The sequence below is a fragment of the Podarcis pityusensis genome (assembly GCF_964106645.2).
Source record: "Podarcis pityusensis genome assembly, chromosome: 4".
Classification (NCBI taxonomy): Eukaryota; Metazoa; Chordata; class Lepidosauria; order Squamata; family Lacertidae; genus Podarcis; species Podarcis pityusensis.
Genome location: NC_138027.1, coordinates 31,606,311 through 31,627,077, shown reverse-complemented (window position 1 = coordinate 31,627,077; position 20,767 = coordinate 31,606,311). Strand labels below are relative to the sequence as shown.

At 41.9% G+C, this 20,767-nt stretch overlaps 1 protein-coding gene across 1 annotated transcript in view; it reads right to left on the bottom strand.

Annotated features, from left to right (window-relative positions):
* LSAMP (limbic system associated membrane protein) overlaps window positions 1-20,767 on the bottom strand; it is a gene marked incomplete at its 5' end in the record, with an annotated part of 235,479 nt that overhangs the window by 144,560 nt on the left and 70,152 nt on the right. Inside the window, one exon of the mRNA XM_081003904.1 lies at window positions 11,350-11,475. Within this exon, the coding sequence (XP_080860030.1) occupies window positions 11,350-11,475 (126 nt within the window). The remainder of the gene's footprint in view (window positions 1-11,349; window positions 11,476-20,767) is intronic.

Sequence of the window (20,767 nt, the reverse complement as noted above, 5' to 3'; positions counted from 1 at the left end):
TCCTCCATCTCTCTGCTGTCATTTCCCATTAATTAATGGAAAACATCCCATTTTCTCTGAACATGCTACTTGGGTTAGTTGCTTGGGCCATCTAATACTACCTTGCTCTGTAAGTGCCTTCTGTCTGAACCATTGCCTGTCCCCAGCATGTGCCACAACAAGGGCTGGATTGTGATCTAATATATCTGATTTATATGCCTCATAACCCCAGACCCATTTCTGTAAATGCATCATTTGTTGATGTTATGCTTTATGGTAATGGCCTCCAGAATTGTTTATTGGCATATCTGGGGTCTGCAGTTTTATTCCTTTTACCAAACAGTCTTGCAGAATCATTCAATAAGCCAGACCTGCTGAAATAGCTAACTCATACGGACTTTGCCCCATGTAAAAAAAGGTTGTGCGAATGAGCCCGAAATCGAACAGGCATGAAGCGATTTTCTGATCAAGGTCTCAGTAACAGAAACAAAAGCGCAGTTCATCTCTCTGGGCTCCTGCAAGCTGCCCTATGTGACAAATAAAGTTCTATTTCTCATTAGTTTCATATAACAGACTGTAGCATCCCGAAATGAGGGCATATTTAAGAGCACAGTTTAGAGAGGGATTGGGAAGCCTGTGAGTCATAAATCAGAACACTGCCTTAGTTCTCCAATAGGAAGGGAATTAATCTTTCTGTCTTTCCTCTCCTTCTGCACCTCAGAGACTTCAGAGTCCAGCTCAATTATTTCTGAATCCTGTATGTGTTTCAACCAAAAAACAAAACAAAAAACCTTCCTGCCAGCATGTTTTCTAGCCAACATTGAACCTAGCAGGCAAATGTTGAGTCACTTTTCGACTCAGGGTGCTGCTGCTCATGGTAATGGGGAGAACTTGCAAGGGAGAAGCATACAGAAGCTTTCAAGGACTTCCTGGGTACCGTCAGGAAGGCATGCATAGGGGTGTTTGCCAGGGCAAGGCTGAAAGTGCATTTTCTGGTGTGGGAGGGGGAGCCCTAGAAAGAGCTACTGGTAGTCCCTGCTTTGATATAGAGAAAACGAATCAGAGACTCAGGAGGGGGAAAACGAACTAAAAATGAGATGAAATAATTAAAAAAACAACCCTCTTTTTAAGAAAGCACGCCTGAGGCCGCTATCCTAAACTTTTCCTTCTTATTATAACAACTCATCTTCCCCTACCTGCTGAGAAAAGAAAGCCTGCCAGGTTCAAGCAGAAGAGGATACACGTTACGGATATGGGAGGGAACGAAGTCTCTCCATTTCATTTTTATGGGAAGCCCGTTGAATTATGCTTAAATTGGAGCAGTTAAATACAGAGGACACATTTTCCTTTCTTAATTTGCCCCCTACTTCTTTATATAGCATATATGAATGTGTTTTATATTCGTTGTAAAAAAATCTTGGCCATAAGAGAGGGTAGTAGCATAGGATCTGTTACCCTAAACATACAAAACACTGCTGAAGAAGTGGATATTTTATATGCCTTTATAATTGCTTCGGTTGGCAGGCAGAAGAGGATGTCATCTCAGTACATGCTATCACTCCTTTGTGGCTGCATGCACACTTTTTATAATAGAATCAATGGAGAATGAGTGCTTGCTTTTTCTACATAGTCCACACACAATCTAGATTTATTGCTCTTTATTTTACCCCAGAAAAGCACTTACTGAGAAACTAGTTTCATTATGAAAATACAAGCTTATTGCAGATTTATTATGCAGTACCTTGCAATGTGTCCATCAGAAAAAAAACAGGTGGCCCCAGCAATGGGAGCTGTATGCACACCTGCCCAGTTGTGGGTGGGCATACACCAAGAGCACAATCACCACTTCCTTCTTCTTTCACCTGAGGCATGTGCAGGAAGGGAAAAACTGTGAGTAACTTAAACATGGGGAGTGTTTTCAAACAACTAACAACACCCACCCTTGTGGACAGCAGGCTCTTCAATCTTTATTGAAAGCAGCATATTGAAGACATGAATGAACGATTCCAGGTTGAGAAAACTACTGTTTTGAACTACAAATGAGTATGTGTTTACGCAGCCGCCGTGTGTGTATGTTGATGCATATGTGTATTTGGTAAGTAGAATTGGAGAGGCTGTCCCCATGCTCAACCTACAAAGATTCAGTGTTCTGTTTGCACAAAACCAATACACATGCAATGTGCATGCATGGAGCCTCTAAAATAAAGCAGGGCGCCCAAATAGGCAGACGAGCCTACATGTGCATAATCTGTACGTGCATTTGTACAGACCAGTACACCTGGTATGCAGGCTGAGACCCTATCTGCCCGTGGACTGTCATGCCAGAGTGGTGCATGCTCTAGTTATCTCCCACTTGGACTACTGCAATGCGCTCTACGTGGGGCTACCTTTGAAGGTGACCCGGAAACTGCAATTAATTCGGAATGCGGCAGCCAGACTGGTGACTGGGAGTGGCCACCAGGACCTCATAACACCAGTCCTGAGAGATCTGCATTGGCTCCCAGTATGTTTCCGAGCACAATTCAAAGTGTTGGTGCTGACCTTTAAAGCCCTAAACAGCCTCGGCCCAGTATACCTGAAAGAGCATCTCCACCCCCATAGTTCAGCCCGGACACTAAGGTCCAGTGCTGAGGGCCTTCTGGCGTTTCCCTCATTGCGAGAAGTGAGGTCACAGGGAACCAGGCAGAGGGCCTTCTTGGTAGTGGCGCCCACCCTGTGGAATGCCCTCCCACCAGATGTCAAGGAAATAAGCAGCTATCTTATCTTTAAAAGACATCTGAAGGCAGCCCTGTTTAGGGAAGTTTTTAATATTTAATACTGTATTGTTTTAACACTCGATTGGGAGCCGCCCAGAGTGGCTGGGGAAACTCAGCCAGATGGGCAGGGTATAAATAAATTATTATTATTATTATTATTATTATTATTATTATTATTATTATTATACATGTGTAAGTAAGGAACCAGGCTTCTTGCCTCCCCCTATGCCTATTTAGTAGTCACACGTTGCACGTTCTCAAAGGTCCCTAGTCCCTCAGTTTGCAAAAGGCTGTTCTTACTGTGTAATTCAAAGTCCCTGCTGGAGAATCTAGTGCCAGTATTTTTGTACCATGCATGAAGGTTAGCTAGTCCCACAATTCAGGTGAATGAATGATGTCTTCCTGGGCAGATATCCATTGCTAGAGAGAGCTTTTTGTCTCTAATCGCATGGTTCTGGATAAACCAACCGGCACAGCAGGAGCAGAAGTGAAAGGATTCAGAGCAGCTAGGAAGAAAACCAGGAGGAGACCAGAGTAATTGCCTGTGCAAGCAGCCCTGACCTTCCGACAGCACAGATTTGAACTACAGTGAAAATAAGTATCGGTGAAGACTGAGCACTTGCTAACCAAATTTTCATTATTCGTGCTAAAGTTTTTTCACTGTAAAGAGAGATTTTGAGGATACTAGTTAGGCTTGCTTTCTCTCTTTAAAAATATACAAAAACCTTTAGAATGAAAATACATAATCATGGACAGTACAATCCCATCACAGATGCTTCATAGTATCCCTCCTGTGACGGAGTGGGGAACCATTTAGAAGTGGTGATGAATGCATGAGGGCTTCACCCTTTTAAAAAACTTTAAGGACATCTCTCATCCCAATTATGTGAATGCAATTATAATTAAGATAGGAAATTTGCTTTTAAAAACAGACATTGACAGGGCAGTAATTAAATGTTTTGCTCCATTTCTTTTCTTCTGTTTTCTTATTTATGGAAGCTTTTAAATTTACTTCAGAAATTCATCTCGTCTCAAAATAAATTATGCATTTATCTAAGAAATTTTTATTTGTTTTTGAAAAAGTGCACAAACTCCATGCTTTGTTGTTAAAAAAAAACCATGAGAAAGTGGTAAATTTCTATATAATGTGTATTAATTTCGCCCCGTACCCCAATAATGAAGCCTTTTGCATGTGCACCCTGCATTTTTTAAATCCATATGTCTAGCCACAAGGGTCAGAAACTTGTTTTTAATTAGTATTTTTTTAATGGAAGCGGATTTTCACAAGGGTTCTCATTAAATATTGTGTGACTCATTTAACAATGTATCAGCTATATATGGAGTTGCCTATGGACTATCAGTCATCAAGCTGAATTAATATTATACATGTGACGTGTATCGCCAGGGATTTTATAGTCTTTAGTGATGGGACTGTTTGCAAGCATATTCAGTGTCTCAAAAGGAGAAGAAAAACAACAACACACCTGCGTTGTAGTCTTAAGTCCTATTAAACAATTCTGAAACCAGTGGGTTTAAACAACCCATAACTTAGTTAGGAACAAATGCTCTGCACAAATAGGATCTCTGGTTCAACCCTGACACAGACCGCTCTCCCTACCAGATGTCAAATGCATACCCTTACCAAAGGAATGTCTGCAAAAACAATTCAAAAGATGTGACAATCAATGCAATCTGAAAAGCACCAACCACTATGATAAAGACCATCAATATAAAACCATAATATCCACACTTACTGAGAGCCTAAAAATTCCAAAATCTTTAAATATGGTATCAAATATAACTGTATCATCAAGCAAAAGATATAGGAAATGCCCTGTGTTGCCTTCTATAAATGCACACCATACAAGTGCATCTAACCCAATGCAACAAAAAATAAAACCTATGTATGCTCCTTATCGATGCCTGCTGGTGAAATCCCTCATGCTGTAGCTCATCAAACCATACAGAAATGTGTGTTACCCCACAGGGCATATAGACCCTGCCTGATGCTTTGAAGGTTGACTGACAGAGTACTGTCAGAATATGGGATGAAGAAGAGTTTGAATTTGATATCCCGCTTTATCACTACCCTAAGGAGTCTCAAAGCGCCTAACCTTCTCCTTTCCCTTCCTCCCCCACAACAAACACTCTGTGAGGTGAGTGAGGCTGAGAGACTTCAAAGGAGTGTGACTGGCCCAGGGTCACCCAGCAGCTGTATGTGGAGGAGCAGAGACGCGAACTCGGTTCACCAGATTACGAGACTACCGCTCTTAACCACTACACCACACTGGATATTAGTATCATATCTACAAAACTGCACACCAGATTACAGTGGCAGCTTTTAAGGCTCAGGTCCCAAAAGCAGCTCTATGAGTTGCAGCAACTTTGTCAGAGGCAGCTCGTTACCAACCACGATTAAACAGCTTGTGAAGAGAGGACTTTGAGCAAAGGCATCGCCATCAAGTATGTGGAAGCAAATTAACTACATCAAATTACTAGGAAGAGGTAGGGATAAGCAGCGCCACTTGAAACAGCTGCACAAAGTCAGAAATGGATTCTTTCAACTCTGTAGTCTATGCTGGACCTTTGCATTGCCCGGGGACATCTCAGGTTAATACTAAGCCTTGTGGGGGAGTCCAGTGTATGGGAAAGCATAACTTTTAGTTTTCTTTGAATGCAATGTAAAGTTGAAAAACCAGGAGAGATGATTTTTTCCCCTCTGCAAGAGCAAAAAAGAAAAAGAGACAAGCCCCCTCAAGCTACTTTTGTCCCAGTGAATTGAATTGCCTAATCGAAGTATCGTATTGAGTTCTGAACACTCACAGCCTCAAATGCTGTACTAAACTCAAACTAGATAACTAGAGTAACCCTTTTTCAACGAAGGTGCCCTGAATTTCTCTTTGCTTTTACAGATGACTCATTACCTGCAAATACGAGATTTGGCCTGGACTGGACCATAACTCTTACCACATTAGAGAATTTATTGTTTCTTCAGTGTAATACCCAATGGACCCCAAAAGAATAAATGCTGAATAAAAGTTTAGGTTTTCTTCCCAACAATCTGTTTATGGAGCATTCACCCTAATTTATTTGCACAAAGTTTGTGGGGAGGTTGTATTAAGTCCATTGTTTATTGAGCGTACACACACACACACACACACACACACACACCAGCATTGCTATGTGGATATGTATTTTATCTAGACGGGATTAAGGAATTATTACTGTTGAAAAAGAGATGGATCAAATATATTTGATAAGCCCAGTTAGAAAGGTTTGATTTGCACTGAATTGCCTGTCCCAGATATTTGGGTGCAGCGTTTGTCCTATTACTGGTATTGCATGGAAAGGAATTGGGAAAGTAAATAATGGGAATGGAATCTTCCAGCTAACTATTTTATTGTAGGTAAACATATGGAGTGGCTCTGATTTCTGTTGTGGTTCATACATAGCGTATGTATGACATTTTCACATTACTTCTCATGCTAATGAGCCTGAATGCCTCCCATGGTAGATATTGATATGGCCTTTATCTAGACATTTAATATATTGCTTAGAACACTTTCTCACAGTATCTTCTTTGCACAAATGAGCATTTTCACCACAAGCCATTGCCTCATGCAGGAGAAGCGTCTGGTCGCTAGCATGGGAACGGGCCAGGCTAACTGTCACAGGAACTACTTAGCTGACTTTCTGCTACAAATAGTGATTCAAGAAAGCACACAGGGAGCTAATTGGGGCAAATGCTGAACATGACATCTCGGCCCAGCAACTTAGAAACTACTCCATTTAAAAACAAAAAGACAGGGAACTTGTAATGGAAGTGTCAATAAGTTGCAGAGCATGCAAATGCATAATGAAAATATAGGTGCAGATTAATAGCTGAGGAAACCCCATCTGTTAAACAATATTCACAATATATATCCAGTCACTTAGAAAGAGGTAACACTAGAATATGTGCACAGGAAGAATGAGGCTACTGTTGACAAAGCACCCCTTCTTATCCATAATTTGACTGTCACAGTAAGAAATTGGATATGGTGCCAATTCTCTCCTCCCCCACAGCTAACTAAAAGAATTTCATATGGATTTAAGGTTATGATAGAACAACTTTTTGTTTGACGCATAGATTCATAGAAATGTACAGCTGGAAGGGACTCCAATGGTCATCTAGTCTAAACACCTGAAATGCAGGGATGCCTCAGGCAAAACAGTTTTTCCCCCTTTTAATTGAAGTTCAACTGAAGATGGAGGCACCTAATTATCTCCCCCCCCCAAATCCCCAACAACCACTAGAAAGGAGCCTCCAATTTCACTCCCATATCTTCTCAACATTCAGTGTATTTTTATTTTTTTTACATTTCTGGCAGTGAAGTTGTCTTTCCTCAAACTTGTTGGCTCCTGAACCCTGGCAAGTGCTGCCTACTGCCCACCCTTATTACAAGACTGATCCACAGAGGAAAGTTCTGCCGTTTGAGCTACAGAAATATTCACGGCTTGGTTAGCTTTGGTAATCACTGTGCCCAACATGGAATCCCTGAACGTGCTACAAAAGGTGGTCATCCAAGCTTTGAAGCTCACCATCCCAGAATATGAAGAGGGCAATGACTGTGCTGAGTAGGTGCGGTTGTTTTTCTTCTCTGCTTGCTCATCCCAAACCAATCTGTTTACCGTACAAAAGTGGCAGAACAGTCATGAAGAATGAATCAGGGGCTGATGTCATTCTGAGAAATGGCATTTCAGCTTTCATTACCAGAATACCTCCCAGAATTAAAGCTGATTTGCATTGATATTTGCCATCTGAATTATTAAAGGGCTTCTTTCCCCATACCTCAGCTCCTCTCCCTTTACCCCAGGCTTCTGTGCTACAGTCGACAGCAACTGTGACAATTTAACCATCTCACCAGGGAGGAAGCCTGCTTGCTACAGGCAGCTTATGGGCTTAGAGGAACTGGTGGCTGATGTGAGAGAAAAAAAATGTCTGGTATATTTTGCATATCTGGTAAAAGAAAAGACAAGGGGGGAAAGCAATTCCCCCTACTTTTGTTGCGGGGGGGGGGGAATGTAAATATGCCTTTACTTTCTCCTATCTATCTTCCAATTAATGGCAGTATAAAAGCACCATTTAGTATAGAAGTGAAGCACTGGGGGTCTCCTAATCATCTAGGGTTGAACTGTACTTTATAATTCTAAAAAGAAGCAATGAACACCTGCACCTCAGCTGTGGTTTTATTTTAAGTAGTTGAATGTTTTGTGAAGGGACTGACTATCTAACATTCAGAGTTTGATACTGATTTGGTGCTGGGACTTAAACTCACTGGAATTTGCTATAGTCTTGTTATTTTTATTTTGTTTGTATTATCCTTAGACATCAGTGCAATAAGCCACATGCTTCATTCACAGACCAATTATAAAGGTCATTGCTAACATAGAATAACTAAATATTGGCAAATGAGTTTAGCAGATACGAAGGGGTGGTCATCCAGAAATATACAGAAATATACCCAAGTAGAAAAAAAGGGTTACTTTGCAGGAAACTTTAAAAATGATGAAGGCTCCAGGATAGATTTTCAAAGCAATGAGCATCCACTTAACTCCTGTAATACACACCAATGATCCGTACGCAATGTGGAATGACTTCCGCGGTAACATTAGAAGAGATGTCTGAATGTTGCAAGACTAATATTCCAAGCAGGAAGAAAATAAAATGCTGTGGGAGAGCAGCCCTTTGGAGCAAAATTAGGTCTTGGAAGTTAGCAGATTGCAAGCATATAACTTAATTAAGGGGGGTGGGAAACAGAACACATTTCCAATCATACCTCAGGAGCTGGCACAGTTGCACCTAGTACTGGCAATGGCAGAAGGGAACGGCTGGTTACTTCAGAATTCAGTGGAGGAAACATTCTCTCTGCCTTGCTTTGCTCACATTTCTTTCGTTGGCTTGCTTCCCTTCTTCCGCCCCATTTATTCTTGGCAGCATTTCCCTCCCTTGCTTATTATATAGCTTGTTTCAATGGGAGAGGACCAGGCCTTTTGGATTATTATCATTTTGCTGCTGCTGCTACTACTACTTCTGAAAGCCAGCGTAATGTAATGAATGGCTAGAGTGTCAGAGCAGGGCTGGGGAGACCCCAGTTTCAAACCACCACTCAATCTTGAAATTCACAGGGTGATCTTGAGCCTGTCCCTTTCTCTCAGCGTAACCTACTTCACACAGTTGTTGTGAGAGTTTAAAGGACAGAACATACCATGCATGATGCCTTAATCTTGAACAAAAGGTGGGATAGAAATGTAACACTGTCACTAGTATTACTTAGGGGTAGTAGTAATGTTAGTAGCATTGGTAGGGGTAGTAGCTGCCTTATCTTGAGTTAAGCCACTGTTCCACCTAGTTCAGTACTGTCTTCACTGATTGGCAGTGACTCTTCAGGGTTTTAGTCGGGATTTCTCTGAGCCCTATTTCGATATGTTGGGGATTAAAACTGGGACATTCTGCATGAGGACTGTAAATATATTAGTTGATTTCAAAAACTGCTCTTCTAAGATGTTTCATATGGAATAATCTTTGCTTCATTCTTTGCTTCTTTGGTGGGGTGGTTTTTTTTAAAGAGTGGAAAGGGCTCTTTAATAGTTGCAAGACAGGCAAAAGTACAGCTGGTGCAGTTTCTTCCTGCATGCATGCCATGCAAAATCAGAGAGGCTTTCCCAGAAACCCTGTTTACCTTAGTCCTATGTATAAACTGTAAGGTTGGCTCACAATTTGACAATCCCCCCTCCGATTTAAGGGTGACTAAACTAAAATTAATCTCCAACTTTTCCATTCCCATCCATTTCCCTCCTAATTTCCGATCCGTGCCTGCTGTTTAATTTCACAGTATTTCTTGCTCTGTAAATTTCTCCTATGACAGCATTAATCTCCTCTAACACCTTGGCTCATATTGTCAAATTTCTTATTCTTAAAAAGACAGAAGTCAGAAGACACGGTCTGGGTTTCATTTTGTGTTTTTCGCTAATCTGAATAAGAGCGGAATCCATTTCTAAAGGAAATGGCACCTAAAGAGTGAATTGTGAGTCCGTCTGGGGTAATTGCTGAATTGAAATTGATTCTCTCCCACATCTGCTGGGATCATCAGCATTGATAACATGTGGGAGCTAGAGTAGGCACCGTCAGAAGTTGAATTTGCACACGTCTTGCTACATTCTTTGAAAAATTGTAAATCTTCTTGCTAAAGCTTAATAGGATGCAAATATGTATGGAAATTACATCCCTTGAAAATGGAAGGAAATTACTGGTACAGGTCAAGGAAAAAACCACACCTTGTAATGTAAAAGACAGTTATTTACAAATGGGTTCATACTGTCCTAAAAAAAGAACATTTTGGAGAGTCAGATCTATAACTATCATTTACCTGAGAATTCAGAACTAATTGTACTGGTGTTCAGCAAGGAACCTGTGGCCTTCCAGATATTGTTGGACTACAACTCCCCAGCCTGCATGTCATGTTCAATAGCTGAGGATGATGGGAGTTGTTGTTCAGCAACTTCTGGAGGAACATAGGTTCCCTATCCCTCATGTGTGGAAAATTTCACTGGGCACAGTTAGAATCTGCATTGCCATTTTATGATAAGGCTAAAATATGCCATATGTGGTTGTGTGTGTGTGGGTGTGTTATAATATAGATGAAAACACTGTGGAATCATCTTGGGGTCACTTCACACTTTACATTTTTAGGTGTGCACATAAGGTTTTGTCTTGCTAAGCATCGTTCTGAAAACAGCTGATTGAAAACACATGCATCATACAGAAATATTCATCAGAAACTGGCTGTGCCTTCACATAGAGTGCATAGTTGATAATGAACCTGGTTTTGTTGCTGATTAATGTGTGATGCAGCACTTAGTCTGGAAGGCTTCAGTGTCAAGAAGCTCTTAGTACTGCCATAAGCATGTTCTTTTTCTGTCTAAGATAAATGCTAAAAGGATAAATAATCAGAAAGCAACCTCCCTATTCTGATTGCCCTGTGGGTCAGGCTAATGACAGTGCCCTTTCCAAGACAACCAACATTAAAGTATCAAAGGAACAATTAAATGGTCATTGGGCCTGGCTGGTTTCGCACTCATTGAATTCCTGCTAGCATCTCTTCTTTTGTAACACAAAACGGGGGGTGGGGGTGGGGTGGGGAGCCAACCTGTTTTCTTCTATGACCTATCTGCAAAAATAGTCTATAGAGAGACTTAAGACTGCAGGTAAGAAATGACGATTGGCACCATACTAGAAGCCAATTTTGTGATTTTGAAAGGCTCACTTTGAACTCATTATTAGAAGGGCAAGGCCTTTTCACTTTTTCTGCGGCTAGTGATAGGTTCCCTTATTGCTATATTGTATTTGCAATGACAAAGACCACATCTATTAGATGAAAACAGCTGCTAACAGCAAGCAGAATGTCCCAGTGTTGACTGGCACAGTCTGATGTAGAAAAACAACAACCCATCAACACTTTGTTGATCCAATGAGCTTACCTTTTCCTGGCTGTTTTTACATTGAAACTTCCTCTGCTGGTGTGCAAAACAGGAAACAATAAGAAGCACATAGATACAGACCAAGGCTACCTACCTGTAGGGGTGAGGTGTCTCCAAGTGATAACAGGTTCAGGGCGCCCATTTGCCATACACACCAGGGTCACGTTACTGCCTTCATTCACAGTGACATCTGATGAGATGTTGGAGATCTTTGGTGGAACTATGGAAACAAAAAGGTTGGTTGGTTTTGGCTTAGCTTTTCAACTTCAGAGCAGCTCTACCCTATAGTTGGGTTACTGAGTGCCCTTCCTAATCCCCTCATTCTAAGAGTCAAATAAAAATAACATATTAAAGGCAAATATTCAGGTGCTACTCTCACTGATATACATTGCTGTTGTGCAACCCAACTCTCCGTACTCAGGAGTAACCCCACTGCTTTTTAAAATTATTTACTAAAACTCATTACACAGGTGATCAGAATACCACAGAGTAGGGACAGGAAGAGGCAGAGAGTAAGTGACCCACACTTTTTAGCTTTGGACACTGATGTCTTCAGGAAATACTTCAACAAAACTTAATGTATTCATTAATGATAAACCAAGACTGTGTTGAGTGGTGTTTGCTTTCTAATGCATCTGCATAGGAGTGCAGCCTTAGGGCCAAATTGCAAGTTATGACAGCAGCCCATATTTCAAACCTAGGTAGCACCAAATAGCTGCAAAGAAGAGGAATGCTCTGCCTCAAGTGGATATACGCTGCACAGGAGAAACTGGACTCATAATATGCCTGCAGTTTTTTCCCAGCAGCCCATCTGGGCCAGCCACTTTAGCTTACTCCACTGTAGTCAGGTGGGGGAAGCATAGGAAGCTGTAGCTCTTTGGGATTTGAGACAGGAGACATTGCCAGTCCTGTTTGGAGATGTTGGGGATTGGACTGGGCAACATCTGCATCTAAAGCAGATGCTGTACCACTGAGTTGTGTCTGTTCCCTAAAGGGCTTAGAGCAGGAGGCAGGAACAGGATCCAGCACTCTGACAGGCAGGTTCACCCCTCCAAATCACCTTCCCCACTCCTTCACTCCTGCCAAGCTCAACCCATGTTCTAAGTCTATGGGTCTGCAGTTTTAACATATATTCTGTCATCAGCGTTCCCCAACAAGTCCGAAGTAAAAGTGCCTGTACCCTTGAATTTGAGAAAGCATTTACTCATGGGATTTACTAATCTTTTTGTATAGCATACAGTTTCCATTTGAAGGTAAGGTTGCGGTGTCTTCTTCGGCATGGCAGGAAGCTGAATTTGCTGTGAAATTCCCCCTACGATGCATATTTTTGCTTCGGAATCTGTGCTTTCACTTCAAAGAGTCCTTGTGATTCTGTAAATAATCCTGGAAATGTGAACTGAGTGCAAACCAATGCAGTGTGTCATGCCAGGGCTATATTTAGCTGTGGAAGTACAGCTGAGTAAAGAAAATGTATACAATATTTGCTTGGCTCTTTTGATTTTGCTAGAGCCATGAGTCAGCTTCCAGAGCACCAAGCAGGAACTCAGGAGCACAGAGGGAATCAAATAGCTTTGATTCACTATGGAGGCTAAAATAACCACAAGGCTGAGTCACCTTAAGCGGTGGCTTCTTAGGTGAAAATCGTTCTCTCATCCATTTGGAAGTTTGCTGGCTAGAAGCCTTTCAGCTGCTGTTTCCACCTCAAGCAGGGGCAGCCAATTTTTTCCTCAAGTCAATAAAGAGATAGGGTGGCTAAAGTGATGGTCGCCAACTTGGATGGCTTTAAAAGAAGTTCAGAAAAATTCAAGGAGAGCAAGGCTATTGACAGCTACCAACCACCATGGCTATGTTCTACCTCAACTGTTAGAGGCATTATGATTCTGAATAGCAGGTGCTGGGAATTGCAGGTGGGCAGAGTGTTGGTCTAGCTTGCAAGCTCACCTAATGTGACAACAGGATGCTGGACTATATGGGCCATTGCCCTGATTCATCAGGCTCCTATTATGTTCTTAAGCAACTCAAGCAGACCTAAAAAGGAAGGGCCTGGGGAAATAACAGGAGTTGATACGAAGCTGAAGAAAAGAAGGTATGAGGAGAAAGCTGAAAATTAGGACTGCGTGGAAGGAAATGGGCAGCTTGGAGAACTAGGCCAAGGCAACATAGGTTTGTAAGGCTTGAAGTACATGGGAATTCTGTCCATTATAGCTTTGCGTGCTGCTGAAACTAGCAACAAAAGGCTGTGAGGGCTAACAGAAAGAGTGATTGTGTGGGCTGAATTTCACATACTGTGATCAGAAACACAAATCAGCCAGTTCTTTTGCATCACACTGTTTCAAAAATCTGGGGGAAGGGTTGGTTATCTCCTAATCAAATCAGGAGAGCCACCAAGAGTCATTTCTTCATATACAGTGGTACCTTGGTTTAAGAGCAGTCTGGTTTAAGAATGATTTGGTTTACAAACTCCGCAAAACTGGAAATAGTGTCTTGGTTTGAGTACTTTACCTTGGTCTAAGAACAGAATTGCTTTTGAATTATGGTGCTGGAGGAGACTCTTGAGAGTCCCATGGACTGCAAGAAGATCAAACCTATCCATTCTTAAGGAAATCAGCCCTGAGCGCTCACTGGAAGGACAGATCATGAAGCTGAGGCTCCAATACTTTGGCCACCTCATGAGAAGATTCCCTGGAAAAGACCCTGATGTTGGGAAGGATGGAGGGCACAAGGAGGACGAGATGGTTGGACAGTGTTCTCGAAGAAGAAGAGGAGAAGAAGAGTTTGGACTTGATATCCCGCCTTTCACTCCCCTTAAGGAGTCTCAAAGCGGCTAACAATCTCCTTTCCCTTCCTCCCCACAACAAACACTCTGTGAGGTGAGTGAGGCTGAGAGACTTCAAAGAAGTGTGACTAGCCCAAGGTCACCCAGCAGCTGCATGTGGAGGAGTGGGGAAGCGAACCCGGTTCACCAGATTACGAGTCCATCACTCTTAACCACTACACTATGCTGGCTCTCATGAGCTACCAGCATGAGTTTGACCAAACTGCGGGAGGCAGTGGAAGACAGGAGTGCCTGGCGTGCTCTGGTCCATGGGGTCACGAAGAGTCAGACACGACTAAACGACTAAACAACAACAACAAAGAACAGAATCCGAACAGTGGAAGGGCACCGGCGGCGGGAGGCTCATTAAAAAAAGTGTGCCTCAGATTAAGAACAGTTTTGGTTTGAGAATGGACTTCTGGAACGGATTAAGTTCGTAAACTGAGGTACCACTGTACTGCATATATTCCAAGGTGGTGTGCTCTCTGTAGTCAACCTACTTTTTGAAAGCCAGCTTCTATATGGTTTATTCCAACTGCATGGATACCTTTTATACCAAAAAAACATAGTCCTATTGGGAGCTGGTTTCAGAATGCATGGTTTTGTTGAAGAAGTGTCATTTGAAAGTGGCAGGGGCAGCCTGCCCTGTTTCACTGCCTGGCGAAAACTGAAGCATTTGGCAGAGTGACCAGATTGACAATTAATAAAACTAAACCAGAATTGTTGTGTCTGAACTGATTTACAAGATGAATTAAGAAAGAAGATAGACTTTACGATCTGCCCACAATATATTAAATATCTTGGAATTAATATAACAAAAACCTGGGAAAAACTTTATAAAGCTAATTTTCTGCCATTTATAAGAAATATTAAGAATGATTTCAAAAACTGGTCTAGGCAGACATTATCATGGATGGGAACAGTGTCCTAGGTGAAAACCTACCATTTTTTTAAAAGTTTTGTTTCAGACTATACCCATTTGTATTTGTATTTAAGTAGCAAAAGATGATAGCTGTACCTCATTTACAAAGTTTATAACTTTGTAAATTAGGTACAGCAAGACACACACACACCTTGAGACTGTTGATAGATCACAGCTAATTGTAATCTGGGTCTTCTACCCCAGTGTACAAAGTTTGCTATCACTTTTTGCTGTTTTCCTTCAAAGCAATATTATTGTGAGTGACTTTCCCCCTTTGACCCTTGCCTTTAACCCCCCCCCAAAACGGAACTTCCCTCCCAAGAAAGTATTTGTATAAAAATGGGGCTTTCCTCCTCAACAACTTTGACCTGAACCCCCAAAAAACGGGGGTAAATCATTGCCAGATTTTAATTCTAAAAGTAGATCACAGTCTCTTGGGAGTTGCCCCCCCCCGATATAGAGTACCAAGTTTACCATTTTTAACATATATTAAAAACATTTTTATTCCATAGTAAAGCGGGTGGCGCTGTGGGTAAAACCTCAGTGCCTAGGACTTGCTGATCGAAAGGTCGGCAGTTCGAATCCCCGTGTCGGGGTGAGCTCCCGTCGTTCGGTCCCAGTTCCTGCCCACCTAGCAGTTCGAAAGCACCCCTAAGTGCAAGTAGATAAATAGGGACCGCTTTATAGCGGGAAGGTAAACGGCGTTTCCGTGTGCTGCGCTGGTGCTGGCTCACCAGACGCAGCTTCGTCATACTGGCCACGTGACCCAGAAGTGTCTTCGGACAGCGTCGGCTCCTGGCCTCTTGAGCGAGATGAGCGCGCAACCCTAGAGTCGGTCACGACTGGCCCGTACGGGCAGGGGTACCTTTACCTTTAAAGCCATTTGCTTAGGTAGATCTGAAAGTAATGAAGATGTGGGCACCTAAATTAGCTCCTTCAATCTCACTGTGGATGCCTTTTGTACTGCACCCACTTTTTATATGACAGGAAAATCATAGAATCATAGAATTGGAAGGGACCATGAGAGTCCAACCCCCTGTAACGAAGGAATCTTTTGCCTGACATGGGGTTCGAACCCATGTCCCTGAGATTAAGAGTCTCATGCTCTACCGACTGAGCCCTATGATTGATTGACAAAACTGATTGAAAAGAATGTGCTATTCAGAAATGGAGAGAGAAAGGTCCTTACAGACTAACTGATTCATTTGAAAATGGTTCACCTATATCAGCTGAACAAATGAGAAAAGTTGGAACGAAGATTGTAATTTTGTTTTATGTTTTAGGCTCATCAAATTCTGAAGTTAAAGTGCATGTTACAAGACCTTTAACATCTTTTGAAAATTTGATTATTACATAAAATGAATATAAATTATTCTATCTAAACTCTATCAAATAATTAATGAGTTAACAATCAAAAAGCTGTAATTCTGTGACACAGCAATGGGAGCCTGGTCTAGGGACTGTAACATTCTGCCACCCTAGGCGGCTTCCTTAGTTTGCCCTGGCAAGTGATTTTCAGCACCATCTATGTAGCACTGGAGCTCCCCCCCCCCCCGGCATCTGTGGGCACCACAACACCATCAGGCATTCTTTGTGGTATCTTCCCAATTTTATATGGGAATTTTGGGGTTTCAGGAGGAGATTGCCTGTTTTTTTGGTGACATGTTGGTTTCTTGTTTTGGCTGTGTTTCATTTGTTCTGAGATGTCTGCTTTTGAGCATTACCACTTTTCCTTCTTGGAAATGTGTGTGTTTTGTGTGGCCCAAAACAATTCTTGTTTTTCTAAATATGTCTCCAAATGATTGGGGGCCCCTGATGAAAGAAATGGTTGAGCAAGCCCCAGAGAGGTACAGACAACCTCATAGTTCAGTTTCTTCATCTTTTTTAAATTAAAAATTTTGATACTTTAGGCTGATTGCTTCCAAATGCCTCCTGCTTGTACAAATCTGTCCATGTGGTGACCTAACTACTGGCAAACTCCCTTGGGAAGCCTGCCTCGCTTGCTTGGGAGGGCTGTGATGAACATTACAGTCCCAGAATACACTCAGCAGCCTCTAAAGCAAGACTGGATCTTACACGGTCAACATTCAGAGTCATCCACTAGCTAAAACAGACCAAAATCATTTGAAGCCTTCCTTTCTAATGGGTTCCCCCCCACTGTGTCAGAAATTATAGGTGTTAAAAGCAGCATCGTCTTAATTTGCAGCATTGTACTAGCTTCTCTCTCTTCCCCACCTGCTTTGTATGCAATTTTTAAAGGACAATTTTAAATTGGGAAGTCTTGGCTGCATTAAGGACAATCTTGGCTCTCCTGCGCTAATAGAGTTGTTGTGGACCTTAGCAGCAGCTTGAAATATTTGTAAAGCTTTTAAAGCAAGCTTGAACTACTCTAGGTGCTCCGTGATTACTGTGAAATTCGTTTGAGATATTTTAGGGAGAGCGATTTGTGAATCGAATTAAATAAATAATGGGGAAAGTTGTTTTGTACTCTTTCATTAAAAAAAAACTTTTATTTTATTTAGCAAGCCTTTTAAACTGTATGGTCAGATTATTCTTTTTGTTTTGTCATTGTGGTATGCATTTTTGGTTTTTATATTGTAAACCACCCTGCAATCTTAGGATGAAGGGTGGTATGGAAATTTAATACATATATAGTCACCCAGGTAGATGGAATAATAAATTATTATTATTATGAAATAAGTATTGCCCCTAGTGAATAGGACAGCTGGAGCATATGTAATATATTTAAGTTGTAAATTAAGGGTAGACATCTGTGAACTCTAACTTTATACATGCTTCCTTAATGAAGGAGGAGCATACATTGGAACTAGTGGAATCTACCTCTAAGTCAAGGTTGGGGATCCTTTTTCAGCCTGAGGGCGACATTCCCTCATGGACAACCTTTCAGGGCCACATGGTGTTTGGGGCTAGAGGCTAAAGTGAGCAGGGCAACAAATATTTTTGTACAGGAAGCTATATTCTTCCCACATTTCTCCACCCTCCATCCAGGCAAAAAAAAGAGGCCTTATCACAGTGCAAGGAAAAACCCCAGCCAGGTCAAGATGAGAGGTGTGGCTTGGGGATAGTCTGGACAGCCAAAGAAGCCAATCTTGAACATCCAGAATACAGTGGTACCTCGGGTTACATACGCTTCGGGTTACATACGCTTCAGGTTACAGACTCCGCTAACCCAGAAATAGTACCTCGGGTTAAGAATTTGCTTCAGGATGAGAACAGAAATCGTGCTCCGGCGGTGCGGCAGCAGCAGGAGGCCCCATTAGCTAAAGTGGTGCTTCAGGTTAAGAACAGTTTCAGGTTAAGTATGGACCTCCGGAACGAATTAAGTACTTAACCCAAGGTACCACTGTACATTTTGCCGAATTCAACTGGGCTTTCTGATGTGACTTGTGGATCTATGCCACTTTCAGCACAACCTAAGAACAATGTGCCATTATATAGAAGAAATGCCTTTGTGTAGAATCATAATTTTGGCAGTATTGTCCCAGTACTTGCATAAAATGTGCTAAAGAAAACTTCATCTCCCTAAAAGGACCGCATTAATTCACAGTCTCTGGTCCCAGTGTTTCATGCTCCATTGGAGAAAGAGTCCAATAGTCATGTTCCTCTGGTGGGACACATGGGCATGGGTAGGTGGATGGGGGAGCTGCCCCCATCAATTAAACCGATAAAAATACTTAACTGAGGTTCTGCCCCCTCCCTACATAAATCCTGGCTACGCCCATGGTGAGACAGCTGAACCACAGGCTATTCATGAGCATGGAACTGTGCATAGCATTGTTATAAGGTAGGCCATTGACAGGGCTCTACAGAAGCTGGCAGACAGTCTTTTCCCACTACATCATATCTAACCCTGGTGATTTTCAAGCTCTAGTTTTCATGACAGGAACAACTCACATTGATGTAAATGATAAAAAGAATGAGACATGAAAACATACAAAAATCCCCCAGTGCAATCAGGGTTGCACTCAAGATGAAAGCAAGTGATTTGTTTCCACAAAACATTAGCATGTCTCTTAAGTGCCAACTGCACTTGTAACAAATGCGGGGGGAGGGAATATCTTCAAAAACACATACAGGGAAAACAGCTGCTGGAAGACAAATATCATTTTTAGACAAAGGCAGTAACTTCTGAGTGGCTCTCTTGATACTTCCTTGTTTACTACAACTGCACTAGTTTGTAAGTGAGTGCCTGTGCTGGCTCCTTTCTGTTTTCATATACAAGCTCCTAGTCTTAATAGAGGATTCCCATTTCTCTGGTTCCGATAATTCCTCCTCTCTGCTTCCCTCAAGCTACTTGTTTCCTCATTCTGACCCAATCACGCATCCAAGTCCATTGCTCTTTCATTTCCCTTGTGTCTTCATGACTCAACTATCTTGTACATATGCCTGGGCAATGGCGGGGGGGGGGGGGAGATGGAGAGAAGGAAAGGAGAGGCAAGGATGACCCTCCTCCTTAAAACTACCCAAGTATTTGGTTTGTGTAATGAACAGGATCTTCTGATGGGAAAGTTCCATTGGCTTTCAAGAGAAAGTGAGGCTGATTCAAACATGCATATCCTGTGCTCCTACTTTTTCTCTGTGCTAAAGTAATTTTTTCTTTTACAATGTTATATTGTAAACTGCCTTGTGATCCTCAGATAAAGGGTGGTGTAGAAATTTAAATAGATAGATAGATGATAGATAGATAGATAGATCGATAGATCGATAGATCGATAGATAGATATAGATAGTCATCATTTTATAGCATCCAGAGAATACTCACTTGTGCATTTGTCCAGCTGTCATGCCTAGTCCTGACCTGGTATCTCATTTTTTCATTCTAGTCTCTTTGCTTTGCTGTGTTGGACCATGTCTGAACTCCCTGTGATATCAGAATCATGAAATTGGAGAGTTGGAAGGGACCCAAAGGATCATCTAGTTCAGGCATAGGCAAACTCGGCCCTCCAGATGTTTTGAGACTACAATTCCCATCATCCCTGACCACTGGTCCTGTTAGCTAGGGATGATGGGAGTTGTAGTCCCAAAACATCTGGAGGGCCAAGTTTGCCTATGGCTGATCTAGTTCAACCCCTGCAATGCAGGAATCACAGCTAAAAATACTGACTTTGGACTGTTGCCAGACTTTGTCTCTGGATCATATTTGGACATAAACTAATTCTCTGGCTTTTTGGACTGTGTTGTATATACAACTTATTGATGAGCTTTTGGTGGAGGTTTTTATCTTCTGTAACTGGGCCCCTGGCTCCTGAGGGCATCCTTGTGGAACGTGATGGGTGCACAGCAAAGCACTACAATCAGACCTTTCAGATAAGCTCCAACCTAGTGGTTTTCAGGTGAGTCATTTCACATTTGATTCAGTTGTGACTCAACAGAAGATGTACATACTTCTCTAACAAGCTCCTTGCAAAGCCAAAATCTGGGGTTCCACACAATTTTCCCCACTTGTTGGGATTTTGGTTATCTAGAAAGCAAATATGAAAGGCACCATTCAGTCAAGAAATGAGAGAGGAGTCAATTCTCAAAAGTTTCTGTCCTTACGCAATCCCAAAGCATTTTGGAAATACAATTTTCTTCTCCAGAGGCAATCCAGAGAGTATGCTTCATGACTCTAGCTAGGATATTTCTTTGGGATGTGGTAGCTAAAGTGGTGTCCTCTAGATGTGGTTGGACAACACCTCACATTATCCCTGGCCATTGGCCATGTTGGATGGGGCTGATGGAGTTTGTAGTTCAACAACCTCTTGTGAGTACCAC